Source organism: Synchytrium microbalum (genome assembly GCF_006535985.1).
Source record: "Synchytrium microbalum strain JEL517 chromosome Unknown SmJEL517_scf0026, whole genome shotgun sequence".
Classification (NCBI taxonomy): domain Eukaryota; kingdom Fungi; phylum Chytridiomycota; class Chytridiomycetes; order Synchytriales; family Synchytriaceae; genus Synchytrium; species Synchytrium microbalum.
In genome coordinates this window covers 189,693-210,727 of record NW_022158375.1, presented here as the reverse complement: position 1 = coordinate 210,727, position 21,035 = coordinate 189,693, and the positions used below count along the sequence as shown (strand labels likewise).

The window sequence follows — 21,035 nt, the reverse complement described above, 5'->3', positions numbered from 1 at the left end:
TAATTTTCGTCCTGGGAGAAATGTAAAAGAGGGGGATGAGAATCATGTTGATGTTCAGAGCGAAATGTATGTCACAGTTCAACAGAGAGGATTGTATATGACAAAGAGACGACAAGATTGTTAGATAGATATTGCTTACATCAGTAGAGGCATCACGTCTAATAGGTACTATAGAGAATTGCTGCTTTTCAAGTGCGGAGCTGTAGACAAGACTGGGTTGAGACACCTCCTTCTCATCGTTCTCTGTAGATCTATCCTTTAGAGTCGAATATGATGTCTTCCTAAACATGAATGTGCCTCGTGAGGGTTTCTTGGAGTCTGTTTGAGAAGACATCACCGGTTTGAGTGTGGTGTGTGTGGATGAAGAAGACGCGAGTGGTGCGGGCAGCAAGCAACGCAAGTAGACTACAGAGACAAGCGAGGTTTACGTGGAGATGAGAGTTGTGATTGCTGATATAGACTTAATATTTACATGAATAATGTGTACGAGGCTAAAAACCCACTATGTCCTCTGGTTTTGCGCAGCCTCGTTAACTCTCTGCACGATGAACATGGTAGTGTCTAGAAACCTTTCCACGCAAGACGTGACACATGCTTCATCACTAACAAAAAAAAGCTGTCAACACAAGTACATATCGGGATTTTTACTGTTTTTTTCCCACGTTACCTCTTATCCAGAGATGCCTTTACTTTCGTCAGACACTTGTCAAAACATATCTCCGTATACTGATGCACCGTCGACTGAAACGTCGCACGCCTTTGTTCAGTTTCGATGAATTTCTTCAATTCTTCATCGACTCCATTGTCAGCAGCCATAACTAGGTAGAATAATATGTATACTTAGCATCTCAAATTGATCAGGCCAATACATCCGAAAAGCGTGTGTGCGTGTAGTGTGTGCTCAGACAATCTTTAGGAGGACCACTATGATGCCATATCTGCACCTCGAGTCCACGTGGGTTCTCCCAATTATTTCATGGGTACATGGATGATTCAAGGGCTGGCTCTTTCGGGCTTTTTTTCATCATTGCGCACATACACGTTACGGTTCATCATGTCAAACAAATAGTTTACCTGATTAAATGTTCTGGAATGAGGTTATCTAAACAGAGAGGGAGAATAAGTATCACCAGACTGTGCATTCCTCATACAATGTTGGCTCTCTGCGACATCATCGATCCGATTGAAATCAGACTCCCTGCGAAAAAACATGTTTTCGTCTTTGAAACAAGATGAAAAGATTCTCGATTGACGTTTTTAAGATCAAGAGGACTCTTTTCATTTGGTTTCTTCCGTGAATATTGTATGGATAGAATCATCATCTTTCCACCAAAATATCATCAAACTCTTGTTTGTGACAACAACGTACATTGGGTCCAATCTACAGAGATTTGTAAATCAGCATCAGACCACTATATCATCCTTATAATGGTACACATGCATCACGACTAAGCATAGGTTGTCAGAGGCAATAATGTAATACATTTTGCATTCGACATTGTATGTTTAGCAATCGACGAGATTCTTTCATCGTTGCTCATTCGAGGATGTGTGAAAGTGATATAAACGTACTTGTTGTGCTTTGGAACGAAGGATCAGTGCCCTACAGATGATGGCAATGAGTTGGTGGACAACAACATATTTTTTTGCTCCAAGACGGTATTTGACGAGAAGAGACATAAGAAGGCAGGCAACAAGGATGGAACTTCAAAGAGATGCACAGGCAAATAAAACCGGCATCCTCAGATTACACATAATAAACTTGCGTTCTCATCATTTGTCTCGCGAGTTGTGAATGATTGATGTTGGATGAAATGCCACAAACCTATACGTAAGCAGGAGCATAAAGATCAGTATCGTGTGCAAGTATCACGTTCAATCGCAAGAGAAGCCATGTTCTGATGGGTAGGCTTCAAGAAAACAAGCTTGAAGCAATTGAAAAAAAAGTAGATGGAGATTGACCAACACCTCGACTGTACCTTATAAAGTCAGCGTCACGAGATCCGTATTGGAAGAAAGACTCCGGATTGCTCTGCTTTGCTCACCCGTACAGTCACCGACGACAAGAACGGCTTCTTAGTGGAGGTTGAATGTTTTGTGTGAAAAAATATATTTTGACACGACTCACGATCTACTCATAAAAGCAATCAAAGAAAACACGTCCAGTACCATTAAGTCCAGTATATTACAATGTTTACCAAACCGTCTCGCCCGATCTATCCATCTGCTCCTCAGCAGGAAGCCACTGAAGCCGGTGAAGCTGATCCGCTTATTCCAGCACACTCGCCAACTTATATTCCAAGGCCCACCATGCCGCTCATCATTGAACGCAGGATCGGATCTCTCTCCTCTACTTATGGTGAGTTGCTCACTCTGAAATCACCAACATTTCGTTGGCATGTCGTGATCTTGTCTTGAAGCATGCCACAGTCGTGTCTTCACGCTTGAATGCTCGCGTTGTTCCTTTCATGCTACACTCGTATCTTTACGCTCAAGCCCCTCACTTCACCCTGATCTAACTCATATCCAATGTCATCTACTAGCAACCTTCTTTGTTTTATTCGTCATCTGCTACGGAATGTCCATCTTCACTCTCGCCGTAAACGACTTTTTACGTATATCCAAGGACCCGCTATTCGGCAGTGAAATTAGATTTGGGCTCTTTGAATCCTGCTTGATCCGCACCGTCAATGGAAACCAACTCCAGTCTTGCCACTCTTGGCCTTCTGCTGACTGCAAGCTAAACGAGGGCAATAATGACCAACAACCCGGCCTGTCATTCTGCCAGGGGTGGCTCGCATCTAGGTATCTGGAAATTGGCGCTGTTATCTTTGGTGGTCTCGCCATCTTTGCTTGGGTATGTGTGTGCTACATTTGACTACTGGTTGGATGTCGTAGTCTTTCAATTAACTACAACCACGACAACTTCACCATCATGTTCAACACCAATTCCCGACTACTTTGCTGAAGTGACTCACCCTCACTCTTCAATATAGGGTTTGATGATTAGTGACCGTGCTAGAGGATTATCAACTGCTCCAGCTTACTGGTTGACCCTGTTTTACGTATCATTGCAAATCATTGTAATGAAAATCATCATCGATCTCAAGGGAGACGACACATTCTACTTTGGCGGAGCATATGGAAACAGCTTTATAGCACTCCTAGGAAGCTGGATTTTAGCTGTAATCCTTCTCGTCATCTTGACCGTCACCATAGTAGTCCGACGTAGCAGCCATTACGTCTACCATCAAATTTAAAAAGGTCGCTTCATCATGCCCCCTTCTTTTGTAAAGTCATTTTTCTGTCACGCTCATTTATAAAACGAACAAATCAATAAAACTTGTAACGGCCACTTCTAGTTTGAATATGTTGTTTGTGAATTGAAGATGAGCTTGCTATACAATTTTTAAACAAAGGACACACATTGACACATTTTCAACTTGAGACAACCGGAGCAAAGCAATCTCCAATCAATATAGAGATGCCAACAATAAATACAAATGTGCACACGTCGTCTGCGATAGTGGTCCACACCATATGATGATCAGACACCACCTTTGCTACTGTCTGCACAGTCGGATGCAGTGCGGTCAATTGAGACCATATTGTAGGAGGTGATGGTGGGTCTGGGAAGACCTAGGTCCAGATGGAGTTGAGTTTGTTATTGTTAGTAGTGTATTGGCTGGACGAGTCGTAGAAAGTTGTAGCTTACGGATTGATAGGCAAACCAAATGACTTGAAGAGACATCTCAATACTGAGAAATAGCATCCATACAGACTAGAAGGACAACAAAACCGAATGATGTTAATACTCACAACTGTCAGTGCATTTGAGCGACACATGTAGTCTACCAAAACTATAGACTTACAGTGCCTCCAGCAAGAAATGAGCTATATGGCGATACAGTCAATTTCCCCAATCGAATAAATGCAATCTCCCAACCATTCTTCAGCCCTTCCAAGTCCTCATCACCACTCTCTAGTCGTGCTGTAAAAGTATAGATGGTCCACATGGCCAATAACATCATGGATATCATATGTATCAACTTCCATACACGTGAAGAGACCAGTGGTGGCTGACTCGTTTGTTGCTGCTGTTGTTGTTGTAGTTGCGCTAGTATTTCGGGATCAAATTGCGGCAAGCCACTAGGTCCACCCCCAATACCAGCCCCACCAGCGGCACCAGCCATACTCTTCATCATTGCCTCCATCATTTGCTGCATTTTCCTCTCTTCGTCACTACCGCCACTACTATTACCATTGCCATAGAGTAGTGCCGATACGCCAGGAGGGAGTATATCTGGTGGATCGGGAAACTCTTCTGCATCATCAGAGACTTCTCCTTCACCAGCCAAACTGTCTGCCCAAGTACGAGCCATGCCTTGTGGCGTGGATATATGCGATGGACGGGATGCATTTGATGCAAATGTTCGTTCTGGTGTTCTGACGACGGAAGGTGATTGTACTTGTGGGGGGAATCTGTTCCTTATGGACGAGTCTGACGATATTGGTGGTGGCTTGTAGTGTTCTGCAGGAGGATTGTCTAGAGGGAGTGCAATAGTTAGCTACAACAAGATCAAATGTTTGGGGTGCAATTGCACAAGTACATCAAATGCGAATAAATAAAATACAAGACATGTACGAATAACGCGTTTTACAGCAAGACGTTCACGTTCAATATGATAACATACCTGTTCCTGCTGCACTTGATGATGGCGTTGCTGCTGTAGTTGATTGATTAAAGACACCAGTAATCTTGCCCAGTCGATCGCCAGAGTTTGCCAGGATCTTTGCTCGTCGGGCTTCACGTCGAGCCTTGTCTTTGTCGGCCTCACTGCTCATTGTTATTACTGCTATTCGCTGTTGGAAGGAGAGTTTGGATTTTACAGAATCGTCAAGAGCTTCGAGATGGACAGACTTCGAACAAAGTAAACTAGAAATCACGTTGCTAAATTCATGGCATATAAATTCAATCCAAATTCTAAAACTGACGCCTGTCCTGTCCTGTAGGAGAGTCACGCGTTCTCAGACATCAGTCGTAGCAGAAGATAAACCAGCAAAGAAAACAAAGAAGGAATCTGCATCCTCCTCAACACCTAATCCACCGATGCAGCCATTCCCTGATGATGATCTGGAGTGTCCGCCAGTCACAAACATTTCAAAATTAGAGGACATTTACCCAGACACGACGCCTCAAAAGTACGCTCCTTTGATCAGTTATTATCATACGTGTCTCTAGCATTAGTGTGCAATTTGCTTTCTCTTACATCTAGACCTCGATATGAGAATCTCAAAACGAAATTCCAAAAACACTTTGGTTGTGTGCCTACCTTCTTTGCTCGATCGCCTGGTCGTGTCAACTTGATTGGAGAACACATTGACTATTCGCTATTTCCTGTCATGCCGATGGCCATTGACCGTGACTGTATAGTAAGTGCCTTTGGACGCAATCAGAATATTACCATCATTGTTTCATTCCGCCTTGCATAGATCGCAGTGGCTACATCTCGTACCAGCAAACCCAATCCAGAAATCTTTATCGCCAATAGCGACGACAGATATCCTGCACGGGAATTCCTTCACTTGTCAAAAGAAGAAGGATATGTCGAAATTGATGCCACAGTTCATGAGTGGACGAATTACTTCAAGTGTGGATACAAGGTAATCAAAAATGTTTGTGGAATTTCACATATTCCCGACTCATACAGTGCGTTCTTCTGTCTTAGGGCGTGTTTGAAGAACTTGGATTGGAAGAGGCCAGAGATATGATGGTTATGGTAGACGGAACTGTGCCCAGTGGAGCAGGTGTATCGTCATCGTCTGCATTTGTCTGCTGCTCTGCTCTCGCAACCATGATTGCAAATGGAATCACCATGAGCAAGGCTAGATTGACACAAACTGCAATACGAAGTGAACAATACGCAGGTAGGTTTGTTATTGGCTTTTTTTAGTGCCCAGATCAATCATTTTGACGGCAATATTCATGTAGGTGTTCATATTGGAGGGTGAGCATCGACGAAACGTCTATTGATATGACACCGTATCTGTTTTTTTGGCATGTTCCAATCTCCGTTGTATGCCAATCGCTATCTCCACTCGCAATAGAATGGATCAATCCAGCTCCATTATGGGAATATCAGACTCAGTACTCTTGATTGACTTTTATCCCAAACTACAAGTAAATCCCATCAGCCTTCCGCCATCCAAACCATCACCTGTATTCGTCATTGCCAATACTCTAGTCACTTCAGACAAGCACGTCACGGCACCTCAAAATTACAATTTACGAGTAGTCGAATGTAGAATGGCTGCTGCTCTACTGGCTACTATTGTTGGTGTCTCTGTAACTCTGACTGAAAATGGAGTCGTAAAGCCAACTAGTTTGAGACATGTTGCTGAAGAATACTTTGAAATATCAAAGAAAGAGTCGTATGCGACTACCGTGTTTGAAGAGTGTGCTCCTCGAGTTTTAGCAGATTTATTAGCTGTAGTTGAAAAGAATTTTAAGGATGAACCTTATTCTAAGACAGTGTTGAGCAAAGAGCTTCAAATGAAGGTGATGAATTCTTTCCCGTGGATTTTTTTTTCGCCTCGGCTATTTCTAACCCCATTTTTACACAGGCAAAAGCCATTGACGATATATTCATAAACGGCATACTCATACACGCCGAAACCTTCAACCTCAAACACCGAGCCATCCACGTCCTCTCTGAATCACGACGTGTCTACCAATTCAGAGACGTGTGTGCCGGTAAACCGCCATCAACAGGTCCCGCCAACTTGCTCACAGATATCGGCAAACTCATGAATGAATCACAAGAGTCATGTCGTGATCATTTCATGTGTAGTTGTCCAGAGTTGGATGAAATTACTGCTCTTGCACGAGCATCTGGTGCGTATGGATCGCGATTGACGGGAGCTGGGTAAGTCAGTGTTTTCTTTATGTTGCTGTAGCTGGCGTCAAATTGAAGTTTACTATTTGTAGGTGGGGAGGTTGCTCAGTCAGTATGGTTGCTGAAGGGGAAGTGGAAGCGTTTATCGAAAAGTTGAAAGTTGGGTATTATTACAAAAAGTGGCCTGAATGGAGGAATGATGCTGGAAAAAAAGCTGCTTTGAAGGACGTTATATTTGCTAGCCGTCCATGTGCCGGTGCTTTTATAGTCAAGTCTTCCACGTCCCCTATGAAGCTCATCAAAAGGAGTCGTAATAGCGTTGACTTGTCTTTGACAGTGTAACATTTCTTTCTGTAGTTATAAATACGTAAACTTTAAGCACACAAATGAATTGTTGGCTGAAATTCAGATATACTATTTACGGTGATGGCAAAAAAAAAAAAGCGTCACAGATGTTGAAGAAATGCTAATATTTTCAACGAGTTATTTATCGAGCCCCTTTGAAGGCACATCATCACCAAATGGATTCCATTGCATTGGCTGACTGGGAGAAGCAGTCGACACTATCCCCGCTTGCATGAATGGATTCTTCCGTATACTTCCACCACTACTATTACTACTACTACTATTATTCCTAGGTGCGGTTCCTGGTGACGACACCGGTCGAGCGTCTGATACAACTACAGGTTTTGGTGGTCGTTGTGGTCTTGGTGCAAGTGGCGGCGAGCTGTTATTCTCACCATTGGCAACACTACTATTTGTACTGACTATATTCATTGAATTCGATCGCGACGATGCTGCTGGTTTCAAGTCACTCTTGGATCCAGATCCTATTCTAGATGGCGGTGGTGGAGGTGCTACTCGTTTTGTTGACGATGATGTTTGAGAGGATGATGATGGCTGTTTAGACGCTGATACCCCTCCATCTAAGTGTTGGGCTTTTTCGAATATTTCCCACCAATACGTAATCATCATCCGTATTAGAGTAGAGCTTATTCCCAGCGTCGGCGTAAACACAACCTGTAAATTCGAAGTCGTCATTTTATTGACTTCATTGTTTTTCGACACTTTGTGCAAGTGTCGAAAGAGGTATGCTAGAGTATAATAATTTTCTGTGGGAAGCTGATTGCATAGACGGGCGAGCTCAGGTATCAGATGTGCGTCCTGCTGAACAGAGGAATTCGGCGGCGAGCCTGCCTGTACTGATGACACTAGTTGCGTGAATTCTGGCACGAGTTCTTTCGTCAAGATCGGTTCTCGTACTAGGAAACAATCCATTTAAAAATCGACTTTCACTGATATCAAGCGCTGCAAGAAACACCTACATTCTCGAAAATACAACTTTACCAAACTAGCAGCAATATTCGGATCCGGCCTCTCCTCCATACTACTGAAATCCACATCATCTGCGGCATCAAAGACCCCCTTGAATTTGTTTACAGCAACATTTGATCCAGACAGTCTATAAAGTCCTACTTCGGTAAGGCCCTCCTTGTCTAGATATTCTATACACCTATACACCACTATCGGTATCGGGAGATCGTCTGATACAGGTGCCCTTGAAACTGCGAGCGATAATGGCTCTCCAAATATCAGGCTGGGCCCTTTGGGCTGGAATGACGGCGACTCTTTCCGTGATTGTGCTTCTGGTGATGGCGAGCGATTCTGTGTGCGGTATTCATCTATAATCCGGCAGTTCATTAAGATTTGGTATTCGATTCTGAACAGAAATTTCAATATGTTCTTGTTGACGTACCAACACGCTCCTTTGCAGCAATGTATGCCTTGTCAGTATACTCGCTCGCCTTCTCCAAGTACACAGCAGACTTTTCCATAGCGATTTTCGACCATTCCGTACCCCGTTCTTTAGCGATTGAAGCAACAGAAGCTAATTTATCGGCCAGAGTGCTGCCACTTAAACTGGATTTTGACGATGATTGGCGTGACCGTTCATCACCTCTATAATCACTGAATTGAGAGCCTCTATGTCGTTCATCAGCTCCAAAATCACTGAACTGTGAGCCTCTGTGTGAGATTGACGGTTCGGGGTACGTTTTGAGGGTGATGTGTTGACGTTGATCTCCAAACGGGTCTTCTTCCCCGTCATCATCTAAGGTGCTATAGCCATACTCGTCGGTAGCAGGCTCACTATATAGAGGCTGTCTTGCAGTGCCTGTTGTCGTCGTAGTTGAATTCGTCCGAGTTGAATTTTGAGGTCTTGGTGCTGCTGTTGGCGGCAGAGGCCTCATTGGAGAAGAAGAGGAAGGTTATACAGGTTCTTCCCAAATGTGCACCTGCCCGTCGACCGCTCTAGTCCAAAAAGGAGGTGCTCCAAAAACTTGCTGCAGCTGTGTTGGTGTTTGACACGAAATACTGGACCGGCGCCAATTTAACACTTTCTGAGCAATTATAATGAAATTTCGACGTGTATTGTGAGTATTAATTTCGAATTTACGTATGCATATTTGAGCCTCTTTTCGAGAGCGTTGGAAGAACGCGTCGACAGTCGACACTACAATCTTGCCAACGAAGCACTTCTTCTTTTAAGCATCTCTTCCAAAATCCTATATTGAAATAATGAATGAGAACGCGTCGAGTCGTTATGGTGATGTCCATTGGAAATGCAGTCTTCGTGAGTACCATATACGGTCTTGCCCCCATAAGGCCACGTCTGGTCCAAATCTATAGTCAAAATAGTATGAGCAAGGACGTTTTGAATGCACTAGCCACCAACTACACACTTCACTACAGGAGGACCCCACAGTCCCAAGTTATATAGCTCGTTCGCGTTCTTGGTCGTTTCCACCTGAATAGATGGATTGTTGTGAGCAACCAATCCAAACATCACAAAACGAAACCACATACCTTCCACTCTGGGTTCTCTTCCTTGGACTGAATAGCTTCCATTACGAGTTTTGTACCAAGGCTAACTTTTCTGCCCAGAGCTACGAGTTCTCGATCGACAGACACGGCAACACCTCGAGCCCATATTCCATCCATTGCAGCTAAAAGGAACTCTAGAGCTTTTTCTTCGCCAACCTGTCGTTTGGCAGCGTAGTAGACAGCAGCTACGCGCCACCATGCAAGCAACGGGTCCACAATCTTTCCAAAGGGTACGCCAGCTTCTCTTGCAGCTCGAGCAGCGTCACGCACAATATACTGTGATCTATTGATTGTTTGCGATTTTAATAGCGATACTTGATGACGTGGAAGCCATGACAGTAGATCTTACTTGACTGGTTTGAGTGGCACTCCTCGCAACACCATAGGAGCAATCACTTTAACCTGAAGCTTGGCCGAATATTGTTTACACAGTTTGACCACTCTCGGGAGTCCAATTGCTGTGTATGGCGATCTAATTGAATTAAACCATTCAACAGCCACATTTTGACCAACTTGAGGAAGTCGTAGTTTTGATGGATCTCGGGCTAGAATTACTGGAGTTGTAGCAGATGGATTCCATGATGCGCCAGTGCGATGTAAATGTTGTGACAAGAATTCAATCCTAAATCAGAAAAGATGAGCTTGGTGCATCGCCTTCTCAACAACAACAACAAAGCCTACCGGTCAACGCCCCAATAAAAGATACCACCATACTCTAACACACCGCCTAGATAATGGCCCTTCTTCTCTCTTAGATCAAAATTCCCCATCAGAGTTGCTTTTGTGACTTGTGGACTGGCAAATCCTGCTTCTTGGGCAATCTCTTTTAATCTGGTCATGTTTCCATGCCAGACACACTTCAATACTGCCGTGAAAAGAGCTATTCTATTGACTGTATCTGCTCGTGTTGCTTCAGCACCGACCATGATTCGATTTGCAAGAGTCACGATTTCTACCGAAGGTTCAGCAGCGTCTGCAGGAAAGTCCAGTCCATAAGCACTAAGGAAATGGAATGAAAGCGGTGAGCTCATATGTCTCGTCCAGAAAGCTGGGGTGCTGAGAGACAATCACAAACAAGACAACAAGCAAACTTACGGGGCTATGATTGCACAGTCTTTACGTTGGTAGACCGACATTTTCTCTTTAGACGACACAGCATCAGAATCAGGAATGCCAGTTACTCGTAAGTCCAACTGCACATTGTAATTGTCCAAGATCTTTGATACAGCTTGAATCAACAAGTACGAATATGCGTCACTACTATCAATGAAGCCAGTTACGACACGAGGGACACCGTCCCACCTGCGTGCAAACTCGACTCTTGACTGATAGGCATGTAGCAAAAGTTCCGAGGTTATAACTGGCGTTACCAGTCTCGAAACTGCAGGGCTGACCATCACCAGTGCTCAAATCTCAAGATCCAAGGTTTGACCTTATGAACTTGTAACCAGAATATACGTTGTAATCGTGAAATAGTAAGGTACCACGAAAAGGTTGTTTGTTTTGCCACCCCGCCTGACAGCATTCTTCTTAGTGGCTTCTTAGACGATCGCTGTATGTGATAGCCCTATCAACATTGATATCAATAGTACCAGCTCGTTTCGAGTACTGGATCTGTTGAAAATGGGCAAGAACAGTCCTCAATTTCAACAAAAACAAAACAAGATATGTTTTAGTGATGATGTGATATATGAATTCTATTTACACCGTCCTTTTACACTACTTCTACTTTTGGAGACGTGTCAAAATATATTCCAGTGCTAATTGCACGACATTTGACTATCATGGTCGAGCTATCGTCTTTTCTATCCGCCACATCTTGCAGTTCCTCAAGGTTTCATACCTCATACCGACGAGGCCTAGATCCTAATTTCTATGAACATATACATATACATTCCTAGAGACACTTTACGCCATCTCCCTATCCTTCTTAGACTTCTTTTTCTGGTTGAGACGGTTTTCTGTTATTGAAACACTTGATGGCACCTGTTCGACCATCGAGTCACTATACCACTGCATTGCCGCACTGCATTCTTCTAGCTGCTGTAATATATGAGCGGGAATCTGTCCATTTACATCGGCTTCTTGTAGCCAGCTCGCCACATCGTTGCATGCGTCGTCCAGTGACAGTGTTTGTGTAGTAGACACCTTTATAGATAGCGGAACCGTAGCTTGAGAGAGTGTCTTGCTGGTCATTTTAATAGAATGAGTGTGTAGATGCTATGTATACTGGTGTGTTATAGGGCTAGCTACTACAGTAGTAGATAGATTGGTGAATTGGAAGCAAGCGAGAATGTCTCGAAAAAAGAGAGGCCATCGAAACGTAATCAACTCCATTTTGGCATACTTCCCATCACTACAGTCTCGCTTATATGCCTTCCTTACCGCCAAACATATCGAACTTGTCAACATCAACACCGTAAAATCGTTGGATCTTCAGCCAGCCGACAACGTGCTAGAAATTGGATTTGGACGTGGAGATGCCATAGAAATTTGCTTACAACATGCACGAAAAGGAATTGTATGTGGCATAGATAAGAGTGATATGATGGTATCAGTAGTCAAAGACCGATTTGCTGCTCAAATTCAAGCTGGACGTGTCGTAATCCATGAAGGCACTCCAGAATCACAACTCCCATCATTCGAGGACCAATACTTTGATTCGTGCTTTGGCGTCTATGTCTTTTGGTTTCTCGACGACCGTTTAGCTGCTCTGAAGGAAATAGCTAGAGTGTTGAAAACCAATGGCAGACTTATGTTTGCTGTACGATGCTACGGGAGTAACATATTTACACGATCTGCTAGTGCAGAGCACGTAAATCCGGATTCTATCATGCGGGACTTTGAAGCGTGTGGATTTGATCGTGTGGAATTTAGATTCGAGGCAGGATGGACGATTAGTGATACGATGTACATTACAGCATACAAAGCGATAGTAAAGTAAATATCTAGTAAACCAGAATTTATTCGGTAGAGTCGGTATATCACACTATAGTAGCTTACATCAGCACGTGATAAAATGTTGTCGGACGTTTCTTCGAGAAATCTCTGAGCGTTTGTTAGTGATCATCAAGATGATGATTTTCACGTGCTTATTCATACGACATGTGGACTTGCGCAGTGCCCAAACCATACACTTCATCACAACAAATCCAAACCATCGTTTAAAGAACACAACAAACACAACAGAATACACATCCAAAACAACAAGAACCCAATATTTCATGATGGTGTGTTGCTGTTTGCTTGACTTTGGTTGCGTTTGTGCCCTGCATATAAGCAAGACAATATGCTAACTTTTCGTCCACACACCAGCTTACCTGGCAAGAGCTCAAATCGAATGTGGCTGGAACGCCAACTACTCTTCCGGCCTCGGCTCAAGATTTTAAGGCTCAAAAGTTGCAAAAGATGTCGGAAGACCAACCTTTCGACGAAGTGTATGCTTGCATGAAACTGCACGTGCATCAAGATGTGAGACGTTTGGTTGACCTATCTTTCATAAAAGACTTGCTCAAGATCATGCTCAGATTCTCAACTACGGCAAGAGATACTTTGCCCTGCCCAAAACTGACGTGAGAACCCCACTTTGCGTCATCTTGTCTGTTTTTTAACCCATCCTTTCTTTCCCAGACTGACAGCAGACAGAACTTCCTCAACACCATCATTCGAGCATTGGCATCTCACTCCTTGGCAGAGGAGACAGTCGTCTATCCCGCAATTGAACAGAACCTCTCCAATGGGACTAACATCGCCACTCAGCTACGACAAGAGCATCTCGAACTCAAGAAAGGTGTGTACCAATTCGATCTGGCACAAATGCACGGTAATACTCAACATGTTATCTTATCTTCTAGGCCTCGAAGCCATTAACTCTATGCAGCTGTCGGATGCCAATCTTGACCCCATCTTGTCCAAGCTCTTGAAAGAGTAAGTAGCCCATCCAATACGCATGCTGAGACAAACCTGCATTAAGCTTCTGTATTCATTCGAAGGTTTGAAGCTCACAGTAAACTTGAAGAAGCAACCGAGTTTCCAGCATTGAAACAGAAACTATCCACTGCTCAAGCTATTGAGTTGGGTCGCGAATTCACCAAGGCATGGACGATGTGTTCCTCCCGCTTTGGAAAGGTCACCAATTCCAAAACTTAGACTAAATTTCATTCTCGCTCCTTCCACAGACTTCTGCAATGCTACCAACACCCATCCTCTCAGAAACTCAAGCTTCTGCTCAAAACACCCAGGCTTCCCAGCAACTACAGCAAATGTCTGGTGAAGAGCCCTTTGACCAAATGTAAGTGGCTCATACATTAACGGGAGTGCTGACCAACCCTCATCATTCGTCAACTCACCAACCCATTGGTCGTCATTTAGACTTGCTCGAGACCACGCTCAGATTATCAGCTATTTCAAAAACTATATGGCTATTGACAAGATTGATGTGAGATATCCCACACCCTTTGAGCAACATTCCTCATTTGCTAAACTTTCTACCTTTGGTTCCCTTTAGACTGAAAACAGACAACGACACATTAACTCCATCGTGCGATCCTTGTCTGTTCATTCTCTTGCTGAAGAAATGATCATTTATCCTGCAATGGAAAAACACATTCTTGGTGGAAAGACTATTGCCATTCAGCTTCGACAAGAACATCTTGATCTCAAGAAAGGTATGTTTGTGTGTATCAAAGCGTAAACGATTCGACCTGATTACTGAACCTCTTTTTTTGCCTAGACCTTCAAGTAGTCGACTCATTGCCCTTGTCAGATGCCAATCTCGAACCCCTCTTGTCCAAAATCATGAAGGAGTAAGGAGTTTCAAATCCCATCATCACCGTCATCATCAGTTTTTTGACTATTCATTACAAGGTTTGAAACTCACAGCAAACTTGAAGAATCGACTGAATTCCCAGCCTTGAGACGTGAAATCTCCTTGATACAAGCTATTGAGTTGGGTCGAGAATTCATGAAGGCGAAATCCAAAGGTTCGGCTTGATGCATAATTGATTCTATACTGTAACCTTTTTTCTCACGACCTCCATTTAGCTCCCACTCGTCCACATCCCAAAGCACCTGATGCTTCTGGCATTATGGGAAAAGCCACATCTATGGCTGCTGGACCAATTGACAAAATGAGGGATGGCAGTCGGGACTTTGTTTGGGATGTTTGAACTTCATACGAGTCTCTCGGAAAATGAAATCTACATCCATCACGGTACGTTGAAATCACAAGAAGCATCCTCCAAATCATAAAATCATGTAAAAAATAAGCAAAAGTAGTCATAAGTGTTTTTGAAAATCTTGAAATTTCTTTGATCAAAAAAATGAAAGTCAAATATTCAACAAAGGTGCTTTGTAAGAGCGTGTGGTTGAATGCCCTCTAATGACGGCCCTCCGCTCGTTCAACCACCTACTAAAATTTGGGCTAAATCCCCCTGATAATATCTGCTGCTCGCTCAGCCACAGCTATAGTTGGACTATAGAAACCAAAATTAGAAATGAGATGTTTTCATCAACAGCTTTCATCAAGCCCATGAATACTTACGCGTTGGTGTTGCCTGCCGGGATGTTGACGAACACACTTGCATCAACTACCCTCAAGTTCTCAGTCCCATAAACCAGACACTTTGAATCGATGACACCACCAGCAGCTTCAGCTTTCATGGCGCAGGTTCCTGTAGGGTGTGATATCTACAACGGTTGTGATGAGAGTTGTTTGGAATGGATCAAAAAAGACATTAATCAACATCTTTCTTTTTGGCTTACATTCTGGCAACTCAAACGAATGTACGCCTTAATATACTCTCTTGAAGCCGCCGCTTTCTCTCGACTCCATTCCGGATGCACACGTAGCAGTTCGTTCACAATCCAAGCGTCGTGAACTTCACGGCCAAATGTAAGTGGGTATTTTTGTTGTAATTTGTCGACTACTCGACGAGCGTCTTCAAATCCATCGGCAAAGTCCTCAATGTCGTCTGGATGGTTGACGTATTTGGGATCTACAGAAATGAGTGGTTGGAAAATTGTGCATGGAATTTCGTGCATGAGTTCAAATCGGCACTTTTTTTCCCCATACCGATGATTGGTTTATCGAACGGATTGGCAGAACGGAGACGGACCGTTCCACGAGACTGGGGTTTGATGAATGTGACCCAGATTGTCGATGAATCTGGCACTTTGCTCTGGGAAGAGAAAAAAACCACTTACTCTTGAATTACGATATTGAAAAAAATAACACATTATTTCTAACCACTGAATTCTCTTTACCATTTGATCTCGCGACAGGTACATGGACTCTGACATCGCCCTCTCAGCATCAAATCCGCTTGGAGAGCCAGCAAACGGTTCAACCACGGCCGATGAATACATGCCAACAAAGTCTAACCACGGAGCGGAAAAATAAGCTGATAATCCAACATCAACAGCAAATTTCAGACTTACTTGGATCTCCTTGGAATGACCCTCCCATATGAAACTGTATATTCGGAGGCGGCGGTCGTGTCCTCTTGACTTTCTTTTGCCGTTCAACGTATTTCTTGGTATTGAAAAAGGATCCGCTTTCAAGGATGACGTTACCAGCAAACATGCCAGTTCGGAATAAACTCCATTCGAGTAGAGACCAAAGCAGAAAACTTGTTCGACGGGGCGTGTAGACAGTTTTGTCCAAGTTCTCGACGTGCAACCAGCTGTTTCATTTGAAGAGTCAGCTTGTAACGTCATTTCATCGTCGCATTTATGTCATACCTGAAAAGATGGTCTTGCAAGTTCTCACCGACACCTGGAAGGTCCTTCAAACATTGAAGTCCAACAGATTTGAGGTGTTCTTTTGGTCCAATTCCACTGAGCATTAAGAGTTGAGGCGATCCAATACTTCCCAAACTGGCAATAATATCTTTCCGAGCACGAATTTTTCGCTCTGTGCCGGTCGTGTCTTTGCTGATTTTGACCACAACACCGTCAGCGCGTAGTTTGCCCGTTTTTGGATTTGGTTCTAAGAGTACTTTGAGAACATGGACGCCGCTGTGGTTTGCAAGTTTTGTCAGTTTCAATATTTCATCGCAGTACATTGGTCGCGCAACAAGGTTACCTGAAGACAGTAAGATTCGGCCTATAGTTGGCCAACTTGGGATTGGTGTATGGATAGATGTACGAATGTGCTGTGGACTGTCGTTCTCTACAGAAGCACATATCTTGTCAATCACAGGAATGCAATTGGTTTTGCTCCGACATCGGCCATACCCGTTGTGAACATTCGACTGTAAGATCCCTGACCCAAATTGGTTTTCCGAGTTGTAATCTGAATTGGAATGGCGTGAATAAATGTGTGAGTTCCAAACCACGTTCACCGGGTTGAAACTTACCAACACCAAACGTCTTGTGATCTAATCTCACTTGACGTTTCGTGTCACTGGTACCATCTGGAGATGATCCAATACCAGCTTCATTTGCACTATGGTACATTGATTGTCAGTATAGTAGTTCCTTTTTTTGGCAACAACGAACACACAAGGTCACACACCATTCAACCATTTTGAAATGGAGGGCAGCCGGACGATTGTTTGTTGAATGGCTGATTTTCGTTGCTCCGTCGTATCCACGACCACCGCCCACATGATCTTTTGGGATTTGCACCGATTCTACTCTCTCGTAAATGCGCTTCATAATGTCCCATCCCCATCCTTGAAGAGCATTGTGAACAATAGAAGACGTAGAGAGGTAAGCGAATACATCGGCATGTACCTTTATTTCCATAGTCACGTTCAAGCTCTTCAAAGTCCTCAGGTGAACCTCTGACCTATTTTGTAAAAATTAGGGACACGTTCGCGACAAGGATAGAGTAAAAAGCAGTACAATCGTTAGAAACTCACCCAAACGGTCGCATTAACAGCAGAACAGCCACCCATTAGCTTTCCTCGAGCCAGGCTGTGAACTCGAGAAAACGTGTCCTTTTGTGGGACTGTAGCGAGTTTCCAATCTGTTGTATAATTTCCTAGCAGAGATGTAAAGAGTCCTGGTACTTTGACTGCCAACATGTCTTTTGAATCGGGTCCAGCTTCAAGAAGTAGCACTTTGCAGTTTGGATCTTCCGACAGGCGAGATGCGAGAGCACAGCCAGCTGATCCAGCACCAAGTACGATATCTATATTTTGATGCGATGAGTTAACTTGAATAAGATTGCTCACTGCTTCTAAAAAAGTACGGCGGGATGCCACACAAACACTCACAATCAAAGTCTCCTTTAAATAGCCGCTCATATTCCTCCTCAATTGACAATTTGCGTCGGGTAGCAGCAAATAATGACGCGAATGGAGGCAGACCAAGTGATGCCAGCCCTCTAATGACGATATAACCTAGTAGGCCAGAGTGAACACAAATGAGTCTGATGTCCAACTTGGCATATCAATGCGACATACTTGAAGCAGCATATCCAAGTAGCCGCAACACGTACAAATATGTACGTTTATGATTCTGGCCAGTCTGATTATTGGCCATCGCCAGACCTGTGTGATTTTGCGTCAGCCGAAAACTCTTGCATACGTTTAAAACAACATAACGATAATGAAAAGAGTTCCAGGGGTAACGTCATCTACCTTGAACTCTTATATAACGGCTCTACTGCCAGTAGCCGAGACCAAGGACGACGCACTGTATGAGATATCGTGGCTTCTTCGTAAAGCTCTGAATTCAGTCGAAACACATTCATCACATATAACGGCTCAAGATCCACGAGCTAGAGTATCATCATTCAAAACGGAACTGGATTTGGCGAGTAGGGGAGATTACTCTGTATTGGACAAGCTCATCCCAAAGTTGGATGACTCGACATCCAAAAAATTGGCATTGCTCGTTACTCGTCGTCAAAAGCACGAACCGCTGCAGTATATCCTAGGTATCACACCTTTGAACATCGTTATTATGGGATATGATCAATATTCATAGTCATCTACGTCAGGATCGCAACCATTTGGACCAGTTGATATTGAGTGTTGTTCTCCCGTCCTGATTCCACGATGGGAGACTGAGGAATGGGTTATGAAGCTCGCTGATGAAGTCACAGCATCGATGCCGACGTCTATACTAGACATATGTTGCGGCTCTGGATGTATCGGCCTCGCTCTCGCGAAACGGTTTCCCAAAGCAACAGTGTTGGGACTGGACTACTCTGCAATAGCCATAGATCTCTCAAAACATAATACTATTCGTAACAAGATCGTCAATGCGACCTTCTTGCAACATGATCTCTTCCACACCGGATTTGTCGACGCCATACTCAAAATCCATCCAGAAAAGTTTGATGTCATTGTGTCGAATCCACCGTATGTATCAGAGTCAGAATATAGCGAGTTAGCTCCATCAGTACGGGACTATGAGGATCCGAGAGCTTTACTTGGTGGGCGAGACGGTCTGGACTTTTATAGACGCATTGCCAGCATTTGGAGAGGATTGATCAAGTCGGACTCTGGCTCTCCGATCAAAGTCGTCATGGAGATTGGAGGTGCTCATCAGGTGCAGCACATAGAATCCTTATTTGCACCACATACAACAAAAGTGTGGCGAGATATGGCGGGCAAAGATCGTGCAATTGTGGTAGAATAGTGCTGTAATCACCTATCACCTTTATATCATAACTGTAAATACCAATCATATAAATATAGTCATCGCTCACAGTAAATCCCGACCAACAACACGGCAAAACACAACAATTTCAAAACACACGAGAATTAGAGATGCCAAAGAAGGTTTATGCACTTTACAAAGAGTTTATAGGAGAGATAGTTTAGTCGAATAAACCGAAACCCATGTCTTCATCAGATTCTTCCTTTGGCTCTTCCTTCTTTGGAGCTTCCTTCTTGCCAGCATCCTTCTTTTCAGGGGCAGCAGCCTTGGCAGCTGGAGCAGCAGCGGCTGGGGCAGCAGCGACGGCAGCTGGGCCAGCAGTTTGCAATTTCTTTGATCCTTCTTCGATCAGCTAGAATGGACATCATGGTTTTGGTTAAATATATGTGTTCTGTGCTTATTCAAGTTGACGATGACTGATTGAAGAGGACGATGACTGATGCTCAGGGATGATTTGGCTGTCTGTATATCGGCTTCACTATTCACTCTCAACCATTTTCTAGTAACATTTCAACATGCACGCAGATCACCTTAGCTGCTGCCACAGACATCATCATCATCCCTTCACTTCATCAGCTGCTTGATTTACCTTGTTCAAGTCCTTGCCGTCCATGGAGGCCAACAATTTCTTCACTTGAGCAGCATCGGCTTCAATACCAACAGACGATAGAATCTCGGTGATTTTTTCGCTGGAAGGCTTTGGTTCTGCCAAGGCAGCGAGCATGTAAGCGGCCAAGTATTTCCTGTTTATGAAGGCATGTCAGCATGTAGGTATAACACGATGAAGGCATAACATGGGATCGAGTTAGCTCTTGATGCAAAATGTTGAACATACATGGTTGATTTACAGTGATTCGAGTAATAAGAGGGAAGGGAGAGAGAGCTGATTTATCTAGTGTGTCCGCGATTTGAATGTTAGATCCAGTTCTGTGCCAGATTTGATGATTTAAACGTGTGTTTGGATTTTGTTGGGAGCATGTTGTGGAATGCATCCAATCCATCCATCAGTTTGTACTATTAAACAAGATAGAGAGCGACGAGAATGCACATACCGAGAGTTTTATAAGCCTGTTTTAGCAAGGAAATGCCGCCTATAGATACTTCTCTGAGTTCAAAAGTGTGGTGTGTGGTGGTGTGCTGCAGCTTACTACGTAGCTTACTAAATCTCACGTAATCGAACATGTGTGAACACCTGTCACAAACGCTCTAAACGCACAACACACTCCACCAACTCAACGAGATCAACGCGAGAGAGCAAACAACTAGCATCGGAACGTTTTTCAAGCGGCATTCCAATTCATTCTACAGTCTTCTGTTTTGCTGCGCAAGACAAGGTTTGTAATGCACCTTTCTTGTAAATCCACGAACTTGATCTCTCACTCATAAACGCTCTTGACACAGTAAACAATCAACTCTCTGCTCGTCCCAACATCCTACTACCATCTTACGTGCCAATGTCAACTACCTTCATGCCATACGAAGTCATTAGCGTCAAGAAATCAAAAGACATTGCACCTCCAATTAAACTCATGTTCTCACGAACCCCAACAACTTCCACCTGCTCCACGACTACCAGTATATCTCGGAAGGATCTCACTCCGTCCTCGTCAAAGAGCTATGACATGTCTTCGGCATTTACGA

General features: G+C 43.7%; 6 protein-coding genes across 6 annotated transcripts; 3 read left to right on the top strand and 3 right to left on the bottom strand.

The window, feature by feature from the left end:
* Nucleotides 1-502: 502 nt before the first annotated feature.
* On the bottom strand, nucleotides 503-816 carry SmJEL517_g04153 (uncharacterized protein; the record flags this gene model as incomplete). Its single annotated transcript, XM_031170081.1, has 2 exons — nucleotides 503-602; nucleotides 668-816. 2 exons carry the CDS (start codon nucleotides 814-816, stop codon nucleotides 503-505), a joined length of 249 nt encoding a protein of 82 aa, XP_031023935.1.
* A 1,374-nt stretch (nucleotides 817-2,190) lies between these two features.
* SmJEL517_g04152 (uncharacterized protein) lies at nucleotides 2,191-3,260 on the top strand (the record flags this gene model as incomplete). The annotated part of the gene is made up of 3 exons (XM_031170080.1): nucleotides 2,191-2,359; nucleotides 2,544-2,857; nucleotides 2,997-3,260. The coding sequence occupies 3 exons, from the start codon at nucleotides 2,191-2,193 to the stop codon at nucleotides 3,258-3,260; spliced, it is 747 nt and encodes a 248-aa protein (XP_031023936.1).
* Nucleotides 3,261-4,911: 1,651 nt separating this feature from the next.
* SmJEL517_g04151 (galactokinase) lies at nucleotides 4,912-7,238 on the top strand (the record flags this gene model as incomplete). Its single annotated transcript, XM_031170079.1, has 9 exons — nucleotides 4,912-4,931; nucleotides 5,014-5,202; nucleotides 5,277-5,433; nucleotides 5,494-5,664; nucleotides 5,730-5,928; nucleotides 5,993-6,008; nucleotides 6,109-6,559; nucleotides 6,625-6,926; nucleotides 6,989-7,238. The coding sequence occupies 9 exons, from the start codon at nucleotides 4,912-4,914 to the stop codon at nucleotides 7,236-7,238; spliced, it is 1,755 nt and encodes a 584-aa protein (XP_031023933.1).
* Nucleotides 7,239-7,379: 141 nt separating this feature from the next.
* Nucleotides 7,380-9,145, bottom strand: SmJEL517_g04150 (uncharacterized protein; the record flags this gene model as incomplete). Its single annotated transcript, XM_031170078.1, has 3 exons — nucleotides 7,380-8,158; nucleotides 8,222-8,578; nucleotides 8,653-9,145. 3 exons carry the CDS (start codon nucleotides 9,143-9,145, stop codon nucleotides 7,380-7,382), a joined length of 1,629 nt encoding a protein of 542 aa, XP_031023934.1.
* A 2,927-nt stretch (nucleotides 9,146-12,072) lies between these two features.
* Nucleotides 12,073-14,947, top strand: SmJEL517_g04149 (uncharacterized protein; the record flags this gene model as incomplete). Its single annotated transcript, XM_031170077.1, has 12 exons — nucleotides 12,073-12,714; nucleotides 13,095-13,216; nucleotides 13,285-13,351; nucleotides 13,410-13,569; nucleotides 13,634-13,706; nucleotides 13,772-13,907; nucleotides 13,958-14,070; nucleotides 14,151-14,217; nucleotides 14,287-14,446; nucleotides 14,512-14,584; nucleotides 14,661-14,761; nucleotides 14,823-14,947. The coding sequence occupies 12 exons, from the start codon at nucleotides 12,073-12,075 to the stop codon at nucleotides 14,945-14,947; spliced, it is 1,839 nt and encodes a 612-aa protein (XP_031023980.1).
* Nucleotides 14,948-15,201: 254 nt separating this feature from the next.
* SmJEL517_g04148 (uncharacterized protein) lies at nucleotides 15,202-18,269 on the bottom strand (the record flags this gene model as incomplete). The annotated part of the gene is made up of 15 exons (XM_031170076.1): nucleotides 15,202-15,253; nucleotides 15,322-15,467; nucleotides 15,543-15,775; nucleotides 15,853-15,958; nucleotides 16,044-16,156; nucleotides 16,218-16,462; nucleotides 16,521-16,796; nucleotides 16,864-16,950; nucleotides 17,016-17,073; nucleotides 17,138-17,226; nucleotides 17,296-17,455; nucleotides 17,517-17,571; nucleotides 17,645-17,916; nucleotides 18,002-18,127; nucleotides 18,191-18,269. 15 exons carry the CDS (start codon nucleotides 18,267-18,269, stop codon nucleotides 15,202-15,204), a joined length of 2,097 nt encoding a protein of 698 aa, XP_031023979.1.
* Nucleotides 18,270-21,035: the final 2,766 nt, after the last annotated feature.